General features: G+C 34.3%; 3 protein-coding genes across 3 annotated transcripts; all 3 read left to right on the top strand.

Annotated features, from left to right (window-relative positions):
* Nucleotides 1-109: 109 nt before the first annotated feature.
* LOC130798698 (uncharacterized) lies at nucleotides 110-2960 on the top strand. Its single transcript, XM_057661798.1, has one exon. The coding sequence runs from the start codon at nucleotides 200-202 to the stop codon at nucleotides 2180-2182; it is 1983 nt and encodes a 660-aa protein (XP_057517781.1). The 5' UTR covers nucleotides 110-199; the 3' UTR covers nucleotides 2183-2960.
* Nucleotides 2961-4726: 1766 nt separating this feature from the next.
* Nucleotides 4727-5599, top strand: LOC130798774 (uncharacterized). The gene has a single exon (XM_057661870.1). It carries the CDS (start codon nucleotides 4727-4729, stop codon nucleotides 5597-5599), a length of 873 nt encoding a protein of 290 aa, XP_057517853.1.
* Nucleotides 5600-7787: 2188 nt separating this feature from the next.
* On the top strand, nucleotides 7788-13108 carry LOC130798697 (uncharacterized). Its single transcript, XM_057661797.1, has 7 exons — nucleotides 7788-8153; nucleotides 8241-8531; nucleotides 10281-10489; nucleotides 10607-10655; nucleotides 10741-10830; nucleotides 10914-10976; nucleotides 11061-13108. Exons 1-7 carry the CDS (start codon nucleotides 7986-7988, stop codon nucleotides 12708-12710), a joined length of 2520 nt encoding a protein of 839 aa, XP_057517780.1. The 5' UTR covers nucleotides 7788-7985; the 3' UTR covers nucleotides 12711-13108.
* Nucleotides 13109-18722: the final 5614 nt, after the last annotated feature.

Raw genomic sequence — 18722 nt, 5'->3', positions numbered from 1 at the left:
CATTATGAGATGAAATTCCATTGCAACGTCACCTCTTACGCATCACATCATTATCACAAAGTTCACAATTACACGATCACAAGATAAGCCGATAGTACACTATAAATACCCCCAAAACATTATCCATTACAAACCATCATTCAACAAATTACAGTTTACACTACTACTACACTATCTCATTAGTCAAAGCCCGACCCGAATGGAATCCCCACCCACTGTCACCGGAACCATCATCTTCTCCACCGTCGGCCGAACCGACTACGGTTTCGATATCTTCTCTCTACCTCTCTCCAACCCTTCCAAATCAACCGAACACCGTCTCACTGATGGCATTTCCATCAATTTTAACGGTCACTTCCTTGATGACAACCAAACCCTTGTATTCATCTCCGAACGAACCGGGTCTCCTCAAGTTTACTTAACCCGACCCAACTCCTCTACCCTACCGGACCTACCGGATCCGCTCCCGTCTATTCCGGGTAGTCTCTTCCATGACCGTCCAATACTCCATGGAAATCATCTCATATTCGTTTCAGCTCATGAACAACCTTCTGGTTCCCTTTACAAAAGCTGGTCAGCTGTTTATTCCACCATTATTGATAAAAATCAAAAACCAGAATTTAACCGGTTAACCCCTGTTGGGGAAGCTGATTTTAGTCCTGCTATTTCACCTTCTGGAAACTTCCTTGCAGTTTCTTCTTATGGTTCTAAACCTTGGGGTGGTGAATTTCATGAACTTAATACACAAATTGTTGTATTCCCTCTTTCTGACCCATCTAAACGCACCGTTTTGGTTGAACGTGGTGGGTGGCCCACTTGGGGTTCTGATAACACCGTTTACTTCCACCGTCAATCTGATGACGGTTGGTGGAGTATTTACCGAGTTGATTTCAATTCTACTGAGTCATTCTACCGAGTCACTCCACCGGGTGTTCACGTCTTCACTCCTGCTGCGATCCGAGATGGTAAAACTAAAAGAATCGCTGTTGCTACTCGGAGAAAAGGTACGATTTACCGTCATATTGAAATTTTTGATACTGAGTCAGGCGAATTTCACCCGGTCACCGAGTTAATCAACCCGGGTCTCCACCATTATAACCCGTTTGTCTCACCCGGATCTAAGTTCATCGGGTACCACCGCTTTCGGGGATTGTCACAAGGAGTCAAATTAATCCCGAATCTCGAACCTGTTAACTCTGCATTCAACTCTCTGAAAATGATGAGAATCAACGGCTCATTTCCTTCCTTCTCATCTGATGGTAAATTCATTGCATATAATCATGATTTTGATGGAAACGGAGGGTTGGAGATCATGAAATCAGACGGTTCAAAAAGATGGACATTAATCAAAGGGCGAGTAGCTTTCTACAATTCATGGGCTCCATTAACATCCGATAAGAACAAGCACGTCATATTTACATCATTAGGATCCATTTTCCAACCAGCCCAAGTATCCGTCCAGGTTGCTCGGGTCAGTTTTCCCATTTCCAGTCTTAATCTTCAAACCAAAGAGATTGAGAATGTACAGATAAAAATCATGACAAAACCAGAAACAGGGAATAATGGTTTTCCGGCGTGTTCTCCTGACGGAAAACAAGTGGTATTCCGGTCAGGTAGGTCGGGTTACAAGAATCTTTACTTGATGGATTCTGTTGACGGAGAAGATAACCATATTCATCAGTTGACGGATGGTCCATGGACCGATACCATGCCCAGTTGGTCACCGGATGGAAAATGGATAGCGTTTTCCTCCAACCGTCATGACCCAAACAATCCGGTTACATTTGGGATATACATGATCCGACCCGATGGATCCGACTTGAGAAGAGTACATATTGACGGGTCCAATGATGCAGCAATGGAGAGGATTAACCATGTATGTTTTAGCCCGAATGGAGAATGGTTGTTGTTCACGACGAATATGGGCGGAGTAACGGCGGAGCCGGTGAGTTTTCCGAACCAATTTCAGCCGTATGGTGATTTGTTTATAGTTAAGGTGGATGGAAGTGGGTTGAGAAGATTGACATGGAATGGGTATGAGAATGGTACACCTGCTTGGCATGGTAATGGAGGAATTGATGTTGATTTTGAGAAATTGTGTTTAAATGGAGATGATGAGTTAGATTGTGATGAGTTGAAAGGTGAATTCATTGAACCATTGTGGATTACATGTAATTTTTAATACTTATAGTTTGATTGGATATTGTGTAATAGGACTGAGTAAGACTTTGTATTTGTATTTGTGATGTTCTTCTAAAGTCTCTTCGGTGTTGGTATTGAATCAAAGAAAAAGAGAATGATTTTAATGAAGTAAAAAAATCGGCCTAATGTGTATATTGATTCATTAAATTTGTTGAGATTAATAGTGATTTGAGTGTACTAATTGATTTGTGCATTTATGTGTAAATTATTTAATGAAGGTAATGAAGAAGTGCACTAATTGAAGGTAATGAAGTATGACTTATTTAATGAAGAAGTGCAAAAGAGTTTGTAGATGCTCTACAATGTTTAGTCGAGTAAAGTTGTCCCTGTACCTCGCTTGACCAAGGCGCTCGATCGAACGGGTTCTTGGATGGGTCGAGCAGATAGTCAGAATACTTCTAGTAGCCTCCTGTGCCTCGCTCGATTGAGCGGCTCTCTATTTTGGTTGAGCAGACCTTTTGATGTTCCTAGGATTCTGTTTTGACTCTTCAAGTTTTTAGAGCTTTTCAAAGTTATTAATTTATAGCTTTAATGTATTAAATGTTGATTAGTGTAATTTCACTTATAAATAGGAAACTCATTTATCCATCCAAACACATCAAACATAAACCCTTAAGCCTAAACACACGACCTTTGTTTTATCTCTTATTCAATTGTAATACTTCATTTGTAAGAGTTGTTTAACTCCATTGAAATAGTATAAACAAGAAGCTACGCACCACGGAGGACGTAGTCATCACTGGGTGAAACTCCTTAAATCAGTGTCAATTTTGCATTTTATGTTTCTTTCAAACGTTGTTAAATTCATTAAAACTCGTTATCGTTCATCAAGGTACTTCAAACTTTATCGATCTTAGCTGACATTTTAAAATGTTAAGGGTTGAAAACATTGGGGAAAGAGTTCCATACAAAGTTATTTAGAGATACTACTCCGGTATCCCATCTAGCAGGTAGGTGAACAACACAATTCCCACTTCGACAAAGATGATTACAATTTACATCTAAAGCTATTGAAATTAGACTTTAAACTAGTAATGCGATCATAAAAAAGAAAAACAGGAGCAAGACCATAGACTTGGTTAGAGATAAGAGTTTATGACCACCATAGCATTACCCTCTAGAACGATATCTGTAATTAAATCCCACAGGAACAGCCACTTTCACCGCAAAAGTTGCTGATGCCGCTATAGTCATTTCTATTTTTAACATCCCTATTCCCTATTTGTTTGACACCTCCTAGTACCCACTACCCACAGCCAGAAGCTTACCCTCCTCATCGCAAATAGCCAAACCAAGACCACGAACCATACCTTCACCAATGTGCGCATCAAAAATTACCTTGACCCATCCTTGGGGAGAAGGAGACCATCTGCGGCTGCTTTGTTGAATGGGCACGCAGTCGGATCCTATACACTTTAGCTGCATAAGTCTGGTAATCGTGGATAAGCTTTGAGAAACCAATAGCCACTTGCATAATATCTATTTACTCATTACCTAGGACTTGTTTGTTCCAAATGAACCAAGCTTCCCATAAAGTGGAAACCGAGGGATTGATTTCTCTTTAGTAGCATGGTCCCATAACCACATCAGTATGTAAACACCTAAAGTTAGTAATTGGGGCCTGATTTAACAGGTTTATGGCCGGATGCGATCTCCAAATACTTTCACAGTCGGGCACTGGATAAGAGCATGAATAAGAGATTTGCTAACTACCTCGCATCTGGTGCAATTATGGGTTGGGAAATTAGGAAAACACTTTCAACAGTTGGGCATTGTATTCAAACTAAAAAACACTTGACGTTTCCCAAATGTTTTTTCAGCTAGTCTCTTGAGATATCTTTAAGAGACATATTTCAATCCTAACCAATTAAAGATTGATGCCTATTTACTGTATTTTTAATGTCTATTTATATTATCCTTAATACTTACTTACTGTATCCTTAATGCTTACAACTGTATCCTTAATGCTTACTTTCAATATCGTAAATATCTACTTACATCATTCTTAATGCATACTTAAATCTATAATGGCTGGTCCAATTAGAAATGTTTTTTAATAAAAAAGATTACTCAGGTTTATTTGGGTAAACCTCAATGTTATAAAGTGAATGTTTAAAAAACTTTGTCTACCATGTGAAATATTTCATACCTTTAATCACATAGAATTCTAAAAACAATTATTTTAATATACAATATAAAAGGTGAAAAGTGACTTGAATTAAGTGGATAGAATTGATAATTTATTTACAAAATTTAAAAGGTTGAAAATACAATTGAATAAAGAGAAAAAATACATTGTGCAATTAAAATAGACATTGTCAATTGAAAATAACATGTAATAGTTGTACTAAAATAGTTTGTTAAGGAATGTGGCTCATGTGCCAAAATGCAATCAATAATCACCCACCATGAAAATTTGAAACCTAACCCATTTAGTAATTAATATTGATAGCATATATGCTCTCTATATTAAAATTTCTAGACCTACCCATTCATTTCATCCATACACAACATTCTATTATTCATGGATGAAACTAAAAACACCCTCCAACAACCCCTCCTTCCCACCTCAGTAACCCATGCAACCACCACAGAAACAACCACATCCAGCCATGACACGATCACCTCATCGAACTACGCTTTATCGGTCCGGCTCCTTATGTTCATATCCATCGGAGCCATGTCTGTATGGGCGAGCCATGAGGCCTCAAAAGGGTTCATGATCACAGTCAAAAACAGCATGATAAACACTTCTCTAGGGCAGAAATTTAACCTCTTTTATGTCTCCAACGACGAAGCTATACGTTTAGTGCAAAATTCCTCGAGTTTTGCTGCGAAAATTCTTTTTCCTGCTGATCATAGCAGGATACTCGAAAAGCTTATCGAGGTAGAGGTTCAATTTGTTAGTGATCATAGTTTAACAAATTATATTAACTCTTTTGAACAAAAGGGTAAGTATATAATTTTCATAGACTCTTATATAATGGAATTTAAGGATTTTAAGTATAGGATTAAGAAGGAAATTATGAAAAAGATGGGTGAAATATTGTTGATTAATTTAAGAAATAAAGTTCCTAATACTTTGTTAGATGGAATGGTTGAATATATAAATGATTTGGCTGGTTTTGGTGATCATTTAGAGGAGAATGTAATTAAGTTAAGAAACAATAATAGGGTAATTAAGAAGTGTTGGGAGGATAATGATTCAAGATTAGTGGCAAAGTTTTTGGGTTATGCTGATGAGGAGAAATGTGAAGGATTTGTTGGGAGATTGAATCAAGAAATGGGTAAAAATGGTTGGTTTGAGGAAATAATGGATAAATTACTTGGAATGGAGGCTATTCAACTGTGTTCATCCTTCCATGATTCCATGATTAAGAGTCAACTAGCTAGTTAAGATATGATACTATCTGTATGATGTACGATTTTAATATTTTTTAATGTTTATAAATTTAGATAATAAATTTTTAAGAAGTGAATTGTTAGTTTCTAAATTACAAATCTTTAAGATAGTGCAGGAATTGATGCATGCATGTTAAAAGTATCATGTATGTTTCAAATTTGTTGATGTAGTAAAATAAAGTATTTTTATTTTTAGTTTTTTGATTAAAAAAATTAGTGATTTCTATACTATAAGAGTTAATAATGACATTATTACATGAATTTGGTGGGAAAATTTTATGTGACAATGTGATACCTTTGCTGTTTTGAAAGTGGATGATGTAAGCAAAGTTTCTAGTTTAGTGTTATTTATTTATAGATTTTTGTTCTCAACCAATAAAATCATCTTATAAAGATGGAAAATCAATCCAATTTGACCTTACTTCAATTCTTTCTAATATAATAATATATGTTCTTTTGAAATTAAAAGTTATACATAGAAATTCAAAGTTTAGTAAGCTCTGAATGACAGGACAATAATTATAAATATATCCGATTGCTTGAAAAAGTCTTATTACTTGAGTCTTGAAGAGGACGGTTGAGGCTTAAGTTTAAGATTAATAACTCGTACTTAATTAACAAAATAAATTTTAAAATTTATCATATATATAATTATTTTTTCATTTTTAAATTTTAATTTTTAATTAAAAAGTTTTGAATTTTTAAAGTTATAGATATTTCATACTTATATAATATATCTCTTAGAGCATATATCAACCTTCCAATCTTTATTTTTTCGGGCTCATTGATATATGTTGCACAACACCAATGCATTTGAATGTAATCAAACAAAAAAAATGAGATTATTGCCATACGGTGCTGAAAATTTTGCACTACTGGTGCTTGAGTTTGTCCAACGATGATATTATTTCTCGTCCCCCTTTCTTTCTTATTTTTGGACTCTTAAAGTTTGAACCCTATGCAATCTTGAATAAATTTAAACCCAATCATACCAATAGATAGATAACTGAAAACTAACATTTTGTAAAGTTTCGGCTCATAGTTGATCTTGACACGTTCTTGATGGTTTATGTAGACGTGTTCTCAGGGTTTTTACATTTTTTTTTTCAATTTTATATTATGAGCAAACAGTGCGAGCTTTTTATGCAATTCTTTTGGAGATGACTCTATATACCTTGATGTTTATCCTACAAAATAATTTTTTTGAGAATGTCTGCTAATTAGCTTTTGTAGATAGCTTATAGCTTTCATAAAAGTATTTAGTTTTAAAAATAATTTAAGCTATTTTTTATGTTTGGTAAAAATAAATGTTACAAATAGGCTATAGGGATTCCTATTCTACCCCCGAATAAAATAATTATAAGATGGCGAAAACAGTCTTAGCTAGGTCTGTCAAATAAAATAGGTTGGCTTATGTACTTATTTTGGTAATTTATATACGAGTTGAAAATAATTTAGTTAAATTTGAACCTAACTCGTATAATTAATTGAGTTTAAAGTTACAACCTTAATACAGATTAAATCAATCTAATTACAATCCACTTAACCCATAAGATATTCAAAAAGGTTGTGTTGACATGTTTGTTTTAGGTCAATACAACACAATAATGATTTTTTTGGTTAACAAATTAAGCAGATAACAAGTCATAGATCATAGTACTTATTTTAGTAAATCACATATATTCGGCAAATGTTTAGATTTGAACTTGCAATTCATATATCGAACTCAACAAATGTTCACAATCTAAAATATAAACTAAGAAATCAGTATATGGTTTAGTTGACATCACAATTAATCACTTAATCATCACAATTTTAGGTCATACGGATCAACCTAAATCGAAATTAACTTGTTTAATTAAATCAGTTATACAAATTTTTTTTCAAGTTTAAAATTTTAACTTTAACCTAATCCATCAAATCGAGTCACTTATTTACTTAATTAGGTCAAAAATTTCAATTAAAAATTACTTATTTCTAATTTATAAATTAATAAATTTATATCAGATTAGTGGGTCGAGTCAGATTTTGTGGGTCTACTCTTAGCCCAACAATGCACAAGCTTGGCGCCCACGTCAAAAAAGTTGGTCTTTCTTCCTAGCACGGACACCATACATGACCGTCAAACATTAAATATAAAAAATAAAAATAAAAAAGCGGACAATTAGAGAATACGAATAAACCGGAATAATTAAATTAAATAAATTCTTGGCTCTTAAATTTCCTCTTTCCCTTTCATCTTCCTCCTCTGTCTTCCTGCATCCACGAACCCTAAAACTCAAAACCTCAAACTCTCCAAATCCTTAATTTTGTGATTTGCCCCTTTTTGATCTACCTAAAATCTTTGTAAATTCGTCGAATTTCTCAATTCTCAATTTCAGATGGATGATAGTTGTGCGGTATGTGCGGATACCCTAGAATGGGTTGCATATGGACCATGTGGACACCGCGAAGTCTGCTCAACTTGCGTCGCTCGACTTCGATTTATCTGTGATGATCGTCGCTGTTGTATTTGCAAATCCGATTGTAATGTCGTTTTTGTCACCAAGGTTTAACTCAATTTCATCTTTTTGTTACGTTTTTGGTCAATTTGTTATTTCTGATCATGTAAAATTTGGGGGGTTTTTGTTGGTTAGGCATTGGGAGATTATACAAGGGCAGTGAATGACTTTTCGACGTTTCCTGCGCAAGTGAAGGAGGGCAAGGTGGAAAACTATTGGTATCATGAAGATACACAAGCGTTTTTCGACGATGCTGAACATTACAAGATGATAAGGGCAATGTGCAGGCTTTCTTGTAGTATTTGTGATAAAGAGGAACACCCGCAGCATAAGAGGCAAAGATTTAGGAATATTGGTCAGCTTAAGCGTCATTTGAGCTATGATCATGGACTTCGTATGTGTGACCTTTGTTTAGAAGGCAGAAAGGTTTACCCTCTTATTTATTTTTTGTTTCCTTTTGTTTCTTAAGGTTAAGAAGTTGCTGTCGTTGTTGCTAAATTATGAAATGATGCTAATATGTTACAGTCAATTAAATGTTTCTATATATTTTGTGCTGATGTATAAGTATATGTTTCACGTTTTTCTAATGTAGTGTTACCATATTCACTAACCCCCATGTGAGTTTAAAGGCTGTGTTGGGAAACTGTTGATCCATATAGCAACTTACATAACGATTCTGTAACTTCAATGCTATGTTTTGATGGAAGGAAATGAGCGAAAGGAAGGGAAGGGGAGAGAATTGGAAAAAAGACTGGAAGATTCCTTCACAGTTTGTACCAAATAAATTCTTCAACATCAAAAAGATTTGGAAGTAAAAAACATCAACCCTTCCCCTTTCCATCCTTTCCCTTCCTTTCTTTCCTAAAATGTTATCCAAACACACTCTAACGGATAATAATAATTTCTTTGTGCAATTTTATTGCCACTTAAATGTTCTTTTTAAAGTAGCTTCTTTTGAGTGATTTGCCTGGAGTGCAATTTAATTTTATGACACTGCACTTTCAATATCATCTCCATTATTACTTCAAGATATCTTATGTCTATATGAATTTGTGTGGTTGGATTCTTGCCACATTTCTCACGAAAACGAATTCGTTTCGCAGGTTGGTTTCTGCTTTTGAGCATGTATAGAAGTTTCCCTTGTTGAGCACATTGGTGTTTCATTTATCAACCCCACTTTTCAAGATAGAAAAAGATTAAGATTTTTTCTTCTTGACCCAGCATAAAGGAACTTTTGCATGTTTTGCTTGTCATCATTCTCCGATACTATAGCTCTTCCTCATACACCTCCTTCACCCCCTTATTTGTGATCTTGTTTATTGATATTTTTTCAAATGGGTGTAAATGGAAAAGTTCTGTTTTATGTTCATAACACCATGAGGGCTATTGATGTCCATCTTTAATGTAGGATTGATTCATAGGACTGAGGCAAGGATCTGTTTGTTATAAATGTACGTGTTTCAAGGATGAACGGTATATTTCTAGGTTTGACTTGCAAACAGGTTATGTATAGTTTAACCTTAAAGTGTGTTGCCGATTGGCAGTTGGCACAAAACCTTCTGTTTCAAATCTGCCCCTTGTATTTAAGGAATTTTTAAATTTGTTTTTAGCACACAACCAGGAATTTTAGATTTACACGAGAAAGTATGTCATGAAAAATTGTATCTTGTTGTTTGAACATTTGTTGTCTTGCATTGATACTCATCAAAATTAAACATTAGGCTTTCTCTCCATTCTGAAATTATTCTGTTTATAGAGCCCAGGGTCGCGCTGAGTTGGGGGCTTAGATATGGCTGTTTGAGGCAAATTGTTAAGGCAAGCGCCTTAGAGCTCTTTTCAGTGCCTAAGTCAAACGCTTTAGAGCGCTTTGAGCGCCTTTTGTTCTTAGTCCTAGAAGGAGCCCATTTGAGGCACCCACCAAGTAGATTTTCTTTTATCTCTTTTATTTATTCTCTTTTTTTATTTCACTTCTAGGTTTTTTCTTTTTTTTTGAGTTTTTAATTTCTTTTTTTCCTGGATTTTGGGTCGCCTCACACCCTGTCCCCTAAGGATCGTCTGTGCCTAGAGCCTAAACTATAGGGACCCTTAGAGCCTTAAGGCACCTCTCGTCTTTTAAATTAAGGGGTCTTTTTGTGTTGTCGATTGTTTCTTATGCAAAAAAATTAAATGAAACAGGTATTTATTTGTGAGCAAAAACTCTATACTAGAGCACAGTTGAATCAGCACATGAAAAGAGGTGATTCAGAGGTGGATGGAACTGAAAGTGAAAGAGGAGGGTTTACTGGGCATCCTATGTGTGAGTTTTGCCGATCCTCATTCTATGGAGAAAATGAACTCTATTCTCACATGTCAACTGAACACTTTACTTGTCACATTTGTCAAAGGTGAGATAGGTCTTATTTTATGATATTACAAGTGTTATTTATTTAGATGGCCACAATATTATGAGGAAAGCTGATTGAGGAATGGACCTGTTAACATTTATGGTTCATTTTTTGCAGGAGAAATCCTGGGCAGTATGAATATTTTAAGGATTATGACGACTTGGAGGCAAGTAATTTTCCTCCTCAGTGGGTTTGATAATCCTTGTGTAGTTTCTGTTGATGTCTAAAATGTACTGTCCTGTTTGCAACAGACTCACTTTCGTCATGACCATTTCTTGTGTGAAGATGAAGCATGTCTTGTAAAAAAGTTCATTGTATTTCAAACAGAAGCTGAACTGAAGGTGATCTCTCTAGCATTCTTGTCAGATGTAATGGCTACTCATTTATTCCTCTAGAAAGTTACATTTTGTCCGTAATTCTGCAGAGACATAATGCTTTGGAACATGGGGGCCGCATGTCTAGGTCAAAGCGTAATGCTGTTCTGCAGGTAATGCAAATATTATCACACAAGAGTTCTAGTATTCTGCATTAATCTCTTATGTCCAACTGTGTCATATTTTCTTTCATGCAGATACCAACTAGCTTTAGATATCGAAGCGGTAATGAGTCGAGTGGGCATCATCGTGGACGGAGAAGATCTTTTCATCGTGAATTATCTCCTGATCATGAACTAAGTATGGCGATTGAAGCCAGTCTTGATAGAGTTAATACAAGTCATCGGGTTAGTGGCTCGTCAGCAGCATCCATCGCTGAACCGCTGAGTCATGTTGGGGCAGACTCAAGCGACATTGATTCTCTTCTGCAGCCATTTGACTCCTTGAATGCTTCTGATTCGGAACCAGCTTCTAGATACCGCCAGGCTGTGTCTCAGACTAATGTGTCTCTAAGAGAATCTTTTTTTCCGCCTCTTTCAACTGCCCCCAGCAGCAGCCAACAGAATTCTCAACAAGAATCCCAGAGTACTATGGCAGCTCGCCTACGTCGTAAAAACAATGCCACTGTTCTTAACGTTGCTCAGCCTAGGCCAGCTGGTAACCGTGGACCTGCTCCGTCCTCTTCAGCTGGTTGGCCTGCTCCTTCAGCTGCTCGGGTTGCTTCAGCTGTACCCGCTCCACCTACTTCATCCACTAGGCCTGCTTCGGCTAATGCTACTGCTAATACAGCTGCTTGGCCTGTTCCTGCTGCAGCTACTTCAGTAGCTAAGCCTGCTCCTTCTCTTGTTCCTTCTTCTGCTTCTGGTCAAATCAAGCCGTTGAACGTCAGTGGTTCTGGATCATCTAGTTATGCTAGGTCTTTGCATGCCCAGCCTATGGCTGAACCAGCCCTCGGAGGGGGAGCTTCATGGGGCTCAAAAAATGTGGGTAGTAGCCGTATGTTGAACCACTCATTCTCTGCTCCTAACCTCACTGAAAGTAGATCATTTGATCCAGTATCTGATTTTCCACCAGTGTCGGCAGTTCAACCCAACAGGACGCTTAATACTAATGTGCAAACAGCAAATAAATCATTGGTAGAGCGAATGCGAGCTGCCCTTGATTATGATGAAAACAAATATAGTGCCTTCAAGGAAATCTCGCAGGAGTACCGTCAGGGCTTGATTGGCACATGGGAATATCTTGATTATGTTAAGCAGTTTGAGTTAACACACCTTGTTCCGGACTTGGCTAGATTATGTCCTGATACCCAGAAGCAAAAAGAGCTCATTGAGGCCTATAATGTTTCTTGTAAGAGTAATGGTACACAAGAATCATCCAGTAGTTCAAAGGCCAAAGGTAAGAAGGTAATAAATGCTGAGAGCCACAGCTCAGGGGTGGCGATAGCAGATAATGTCATTGCTACGCTGAAGAATTTGCATTCTCAAATGACGCCGTCTGATGGAGAGATAGAGGTTTTAGAAAAGGATGGCTATCGTCATAGCAAGGGGAAAACAACTGTTGCAGCAGGTGAACTAAATGGCAGCAACGAGCTTCCCCCTTTCCAAGTAACTAAAAGTACAACTGGTAACACTTCAGCAGAAACAGGAAGCAAGCAGAAAAAGAAGACTTCAAAATTTCACAGAATTCGCTTAGGTGATAACTCTGCTGCAGCCGTTTTAGATGTCAGAAACTCTTCCAATCATAATTCAGCTGAGACCACTTCAAGTCTGCCAAAACCATCAGAAGGGTCATCTGCACCTAATGTTTGGCGCAACGGAAGTGGTCAGAGACTATTTGGAAAATGATAGATATTTCTGGCTAACCAACTATTTTTGAGACTTGAAAGGTGGTTCTTAAGTAGAAGTGCCTTCTTTTCAGGTTTGTATGCTGATAATCTGCATAGATACATTTTGACCTCTTTTGCTTCATGTCTTTTGGTGATGAAGATCAATTCCTCCTTGTGCCTATTAAATTTGAGCTCGTGGAGAAGGTTTGGCACAATACTACATAGTGGTGTATACATAAATCAATAGTACTGTGCGGTTTTTGGTTGTTTATGACAAGTGCAATTGGCAAGCGAAAGTCATATCGTTTTCATTTTGTGCGGAGTTTAAAGATATCTTGTAGTGTCTCAACGCCAAGCAAAGAGTGGATTCTTTTTGAAGAATATTGCTCTTTTAAATAAAAAAAATTCTTCATTATATATTTTTGGTGCTTTCATTATTTTGATGATGTTCTCTTTCATTATATATATATATATTAAAAAAAATTCAAAATTTAAAATTTGAAGCTTGACTTTAATTTTCTTGACGATAAATTTAGAAATTAAAGAGAAATTAGTACCTTCTCGATGAGGAGACAGAGAGGGAAATGGAGGAATTCAATGGAGAGAACCCTAGAGGAAGGAAATGTTGACGGTACATTGACGGCAGTTGTCATTAATGGTATTCTGTGCTAACGGACGTAAACTCAATGGTATATGGTGAATTAAAACATTTCATGTGGTATATGGTGAATTTCGAAGAAACTCAGTGGTATATTATGAAATATCTGTTGTTTTAAACTTAGATTAGAAGATGAAAATGAATGGAAGTAGTATCAGATCAGATTACTAGAACAAAAGAATTGGGTTTTTCCCTTGTGTCTTTTCTTGAAATGTAGTAATGACGATAAGGGGGAATGACTTGGTTCTTTGTTCACGTGATGTTGATGATTTAAGTTTCCTATTTCCCTTTTTTTTATTTTTTTTAATACTTATACACATTGCTATATTATTATTATTATTATTATTATTATTATTATTATTATTATTATTATTATTATTTATAATATTACTAGTCTAGTATTGTTACTATTATTACTTTCACAAGAGAAAAGATAAACTAAAAATTGACCTTAATATTAAAGAGTACTGCTTTATTTTTTTTTTCAACTGAATAATTTTTTTGTCATTTATTTTCATAATTTTATAAATACACATAATATGACCTCACTGTAAAATAATTTAAACCAAATAATCATTTCTTCAATTAATAATTTAAATGGTAAGTAAAAAAAAGTAATTTGAAACGTTAATTTTATTCATAAATTTTTAATAATTTTTGTTTAAATTGGTAGACAAAAAGCTTAAAATCGCACCTATTACAGTTAATCAATAGGTGGAAATATTGTAGGAAAATCATAAAAATGTTAGATTATTCTAAGTAATTTTTCCTAAATTTTATTATTCTCAAATTTTTATAATTTTTACTCAAGCACAATCAGAAATATTTCAGATTGAAACGTGTATTGACAAATGTATCATAACCAAATGGAACATCTAAAGAGAATAGAGGGTATATTCATAGTTCCTAGTCAATCACAGTGATTTGTAAATACAAATCACCACAAAAACACAAAGAAAATAAATAAAATATAAAATTAAAATAAAATATCAATATCTCTTCCCTATCAAATCATGTCACATAAAGGTGATTTATTAAGTTAACAAATAAACGTGATTTACCTAGACAAAATATTCACAAAATTGGATTTTTAATATCAATAATTGTATATAATTGAATTTTTTTAGAATAAATGATAAGTATATATTAAAAGTTATGAAAAGTTGACAATCAAGTCATATTGAAACATATATTTTTTTGAAATTTGAGTCAATTACAATCCACACTAAAAATCTATAGCCTATTAAAAATATAAAACATTGATATTATGAAAATATGTAAAACTAATAAAAATCAATTATAAAAATTAACTTGGCAATCCTAGTTAATTGATAATTATTTAATACAATAAACTAGTTATTTTATTCATATTTTTTATATGAATAGTTGTTTATTATTGAAATTTAAGAATAAATGATGATTATTTATTAAAAGTTATAAAAAGTTAAAAAAATGAGTCTTATTTCAATTAAAGCATAAATAAATTTTTTCTGGAAGTATATAACCTAGCAAAAATATAAAAAATTAATATTATGAAATTATAAAATCGGACGAACTAAACAAAATATTCCTTAAACTAATAAAAATCAATTAAAGAATGTTTAATCAAATTCAAAATGAGCTAAACAAACTACTTTATAATCCTATTATCTTAGTTCACTTGTAAATGTTGTGATTTATTTTATCATTATTATCATTATATTTAGTGTATCCCGATTATAAGAAACTATGATCAGGGTCTGAAAAGGAAAGAAAGACGACATCTCATAGCCAAAAAAGAGAATGTGATCAAAGAATCTCTTGGTTCGAGAAAGATCATTATAATGATAAGTTCAAGATAGATCGATTTAATTTTTTTTTTAAAAAGTAAATATTTATAATTTTCATAAATTGAAAAAATGCGATAAGCATAGATCAAACACGCAACCTTGAAATCTTCAATCTCATGCTCTCCCAACTGAGCTATCCCCACTAATTAATAATTATTGATACAATTAACTAATTATTTTATATAGATTTTTTAAATCAATAGATGTATATAATTGAAAATTTTAATCTATTAAAAATTATAAAAAATTGGTTCTAAAAAAATATATAAAAAGTTGACAATGAGTTTTACTTTAAGAAAACTATATATATCATTTGTTTTTGGAATATGATTTAATCTCAGCCTACGCTTATACGTTTGTAACCTGTTAAAATTCTAAAAGATTGATATTATGAAAATATATAATAAGATGGTTCTGGTCATGGTTATCATCTCAGTGTCCCGCATATAGTATTTAGGGTGAGAGCTAGAAATAGCGGAGAGTTCATAATCGTACCCTCATTAGAGAAAGGGCAAAAGAAATGCACACAATCCCGAAAATCCCCATATAATGAGACCCCTACAAAAAGAGAGATGATAGCACCAAGATGTCGTAGGAAAAATTACTAGAAAACACATACAACAAGATGGATTAGGGTAGGATTATTAGGTAGATAATCAACACCACATAGGGAAGAAAGAGGAAGGTGAAAGGAGACTATCCAATTACTTCTATCGATCGTGAGGTCCTCTGAGAGGTGCAACTCACACAATTCGATTTTTAATTATTCTTCCCATGTTCTCTTAGGTATATTCCGATTTTGGTTACCCTCTACTATGAGACTTTCCACCAATCCCATGGGTGCATCAGCTGTCTTTCTCTTCACATTTCCAAATCACCTCAACCTATTTTTGTGCAACTTTGCAGAGATAATAGGGTAACTCTAGCCTCTCTCTCACTTCCTGATTCCTTGTCCTATTCATCCTCGTAAGCCCACACATCCACCTCAACATTCGCATCTTTGCTACATCCATCTTTTGTTCCAACAACTTCTTAAGAGGCTAGTATTCCGTCCCATATAACAAAGTTGGTCTGCTTGCAACTCGGTAAAATTTACCGTTTAATCTTGTGGAAGACTATCTATCACACAACACTCCAGAAGCCGCTCTCCACTTAAACCAACCTATTGAGTCCGATGAGTTACATCCTTGCTGATCTCGCCCGTTACTTTGTACTTCCTCCGTTCTATGTTACTCGTTACATTACAAGTTAGTGCACTATTCATTCATCACTTTTAATTTGTGATTAGTTTTTAATCTATAAGTTAAAACATAGTCAGTTGGGATCTTGTTTGATTCGTCTCAATGCAAAGATTATTAATATCAAAGTTTTATAATTTTTTAATATTCATAATTAGAGATATTAAAGATTGATTTGGTGTATTGGCCTGCGTGAAAAGTCAAATGGTGCAAGTATTTTGGAACGAAGGAAGTATAATGGATTCTAAGTATTTAAACTTGATCCTACAAGCTACTACATTTTGTCCAATGGTCATCTCTTGGTCACTTTTCTGTGTATCCCACTGAAGTTGCATTTCAAATATTTTGTTTTAGTACAACTTATACACAACTCTTTGCTCTCAAGGATTGTCCTCCCCTCCTCTAATTTTTTGTTAGCTTCCTCGCTAGGTTCAGTTATTATCACAATATCATTAGCAAATAGCATGCACTACAGAATAAATTCTCATATAGATTCGGAAAAGCTCATCAATAATGATGGCTAAAATGAACGGGCTTAGTGCCGAACCTTGGTGTAGGCTTTACTTTTACTGAGAAAGTATCTGTCGACCCAACCGGTGTTTGGATGTTGATCTTAGCTCCATTATACATGTCTCGTATGACCTTAACATACGTTTGTAAAATACCCTTAGCCTCTAGGCTATTCCAAATGATGTTACGTAGTACACTATCATTAGTCTTCTCGACATCAAGAAACATCATATGCAAATCCTTTATAAAAACTTATATCACTTTAACTAATGAAAATCAATTATAAAAGTTTTATCAAATTCAAAATGGGCAAAACAAACTACTTCATAAAAAGATTTACTGTGGTGAGCATGGATCAAACACGCGACCTTCAAATCTTCAGTTGAACTCTCCCAACTTGGTCTATCCCCCTAATTCATAAAAAGATTTACTGTGGTGAGCTCTGGGCTGGAGGCGCTTACATTTGGAAATAAGTTGAAATATAGTTTAATGTATGTTTTTTTTTTTTTGATAATTTTACTAATCTATTTCAAAAATTCACGAAGCAATTGAATCCACCCGTTAATTTAGAAAAACAAAATGGAGGCTAAGTGTACAATCATACGTACAAATAAAAATATTGAAAAATGACAAATAACATCTTTAGGGAGTCTTGACAATTATACATAGTAATAAAAATGTTAAGAAATAACAAATGTCATCTTTATGGAGTCTCGACAAATGGAATTATTTTAGTGGATAACAATGTTTACCTAATTTAGAATCTAATTTTTTTAATTAAACTTAAATTAGGTAAAATATTTATATAATTATTATAACAATTCTATATACATAACATAGAATTTGATATATTTAATCAAATGAAAAAGTGATGTATTCGATAAATAATTTTTTAAAAAGCGGTATTTAATTTTTGTGTTAAAAACATCACGTATTCGATAAAATTAATTACGATAATATATACCTGCAACTTACATTATTCTTTGAAGTTATATTTTTATATATTTTATACTCATAAATTCGTATATTATAGAGATTTCTACATTAGTATACAATACAAACTTAAACTTAATGCGTCAACGGGTCAACAGGTATCCATTATAAATGGAGTAGTAAATAAGCTTGTGGGCCATAATCCAACCCGATTAAGGCGAGTTGCGCTCAACCCGCAACATATTTTTTAAAATTTCATGACCGGGTTTAGGAGAACAATACGAAGTATGGAGATTGGAGAGTGAATTGTGGGCAGTAACCTTGGAGAAATCTCAGGCTCTCAGCTCTTTTTGTTTCCTTCGCCTTCCCTCTCACTTCTCTACACTTCTTTATCTTCTTGCTGATACTTCTCCGTTTCTATGTCTTTATTCATCTCTTTCATTTTTGATCTTTTGCATGTTCTGATGTTGAACGTACTTAATGCTTGTATATACTTTTATTACTATCATTTAGCTTCTTCAATGAAGTTCCTTCTTTTAGGGTTTAATCGCTTTTGGAGAATATTAATTGCAATTTTGTATTTCATTGCAAAATAATGGGATAATATTATGTGCAAAAGTTTTTTGTTTTGTTTTTTATGATCAATAGCCAATTGTGATAGTTAATTAGGGGATTTGAATAGAAGAGAGGAAGACCAAAAATGATCCGGAGAGTAGGAACGGAAATGGGTATGAAAAAACCTTTATTTAGGGGTTGAGATGGTAGATAATCTAATGAATGTTGAAGTAGAATATATGTAGAAACCATTAGGACTGATTTTTGAGTTGTGTAACCAACCTCAATCTTTTGGGATCAAGGTTATG

This window comes from Amaranthus tricolor, chromosome 13 (assembly GCF_026212465.1).
Source record: "Amaranthus tricolor cultivar Red isolate AtriRed21 chromosome 13, ASM2621246v1, whole genome shotgun sequence".
Classification (NCBI taxonomy): domain Eukaryota; kingdom Viridiplantae; phylum Streptophyta; class Magnoliopsida; order Caryophyllales; family Amaranthaceae; genus Amaranthus; species Amaranthus tricolor.
Note: the sequence above shows the minus strand (reverse complement) of the source record. Positions and strands in the feature narration are given on the sequence as shown.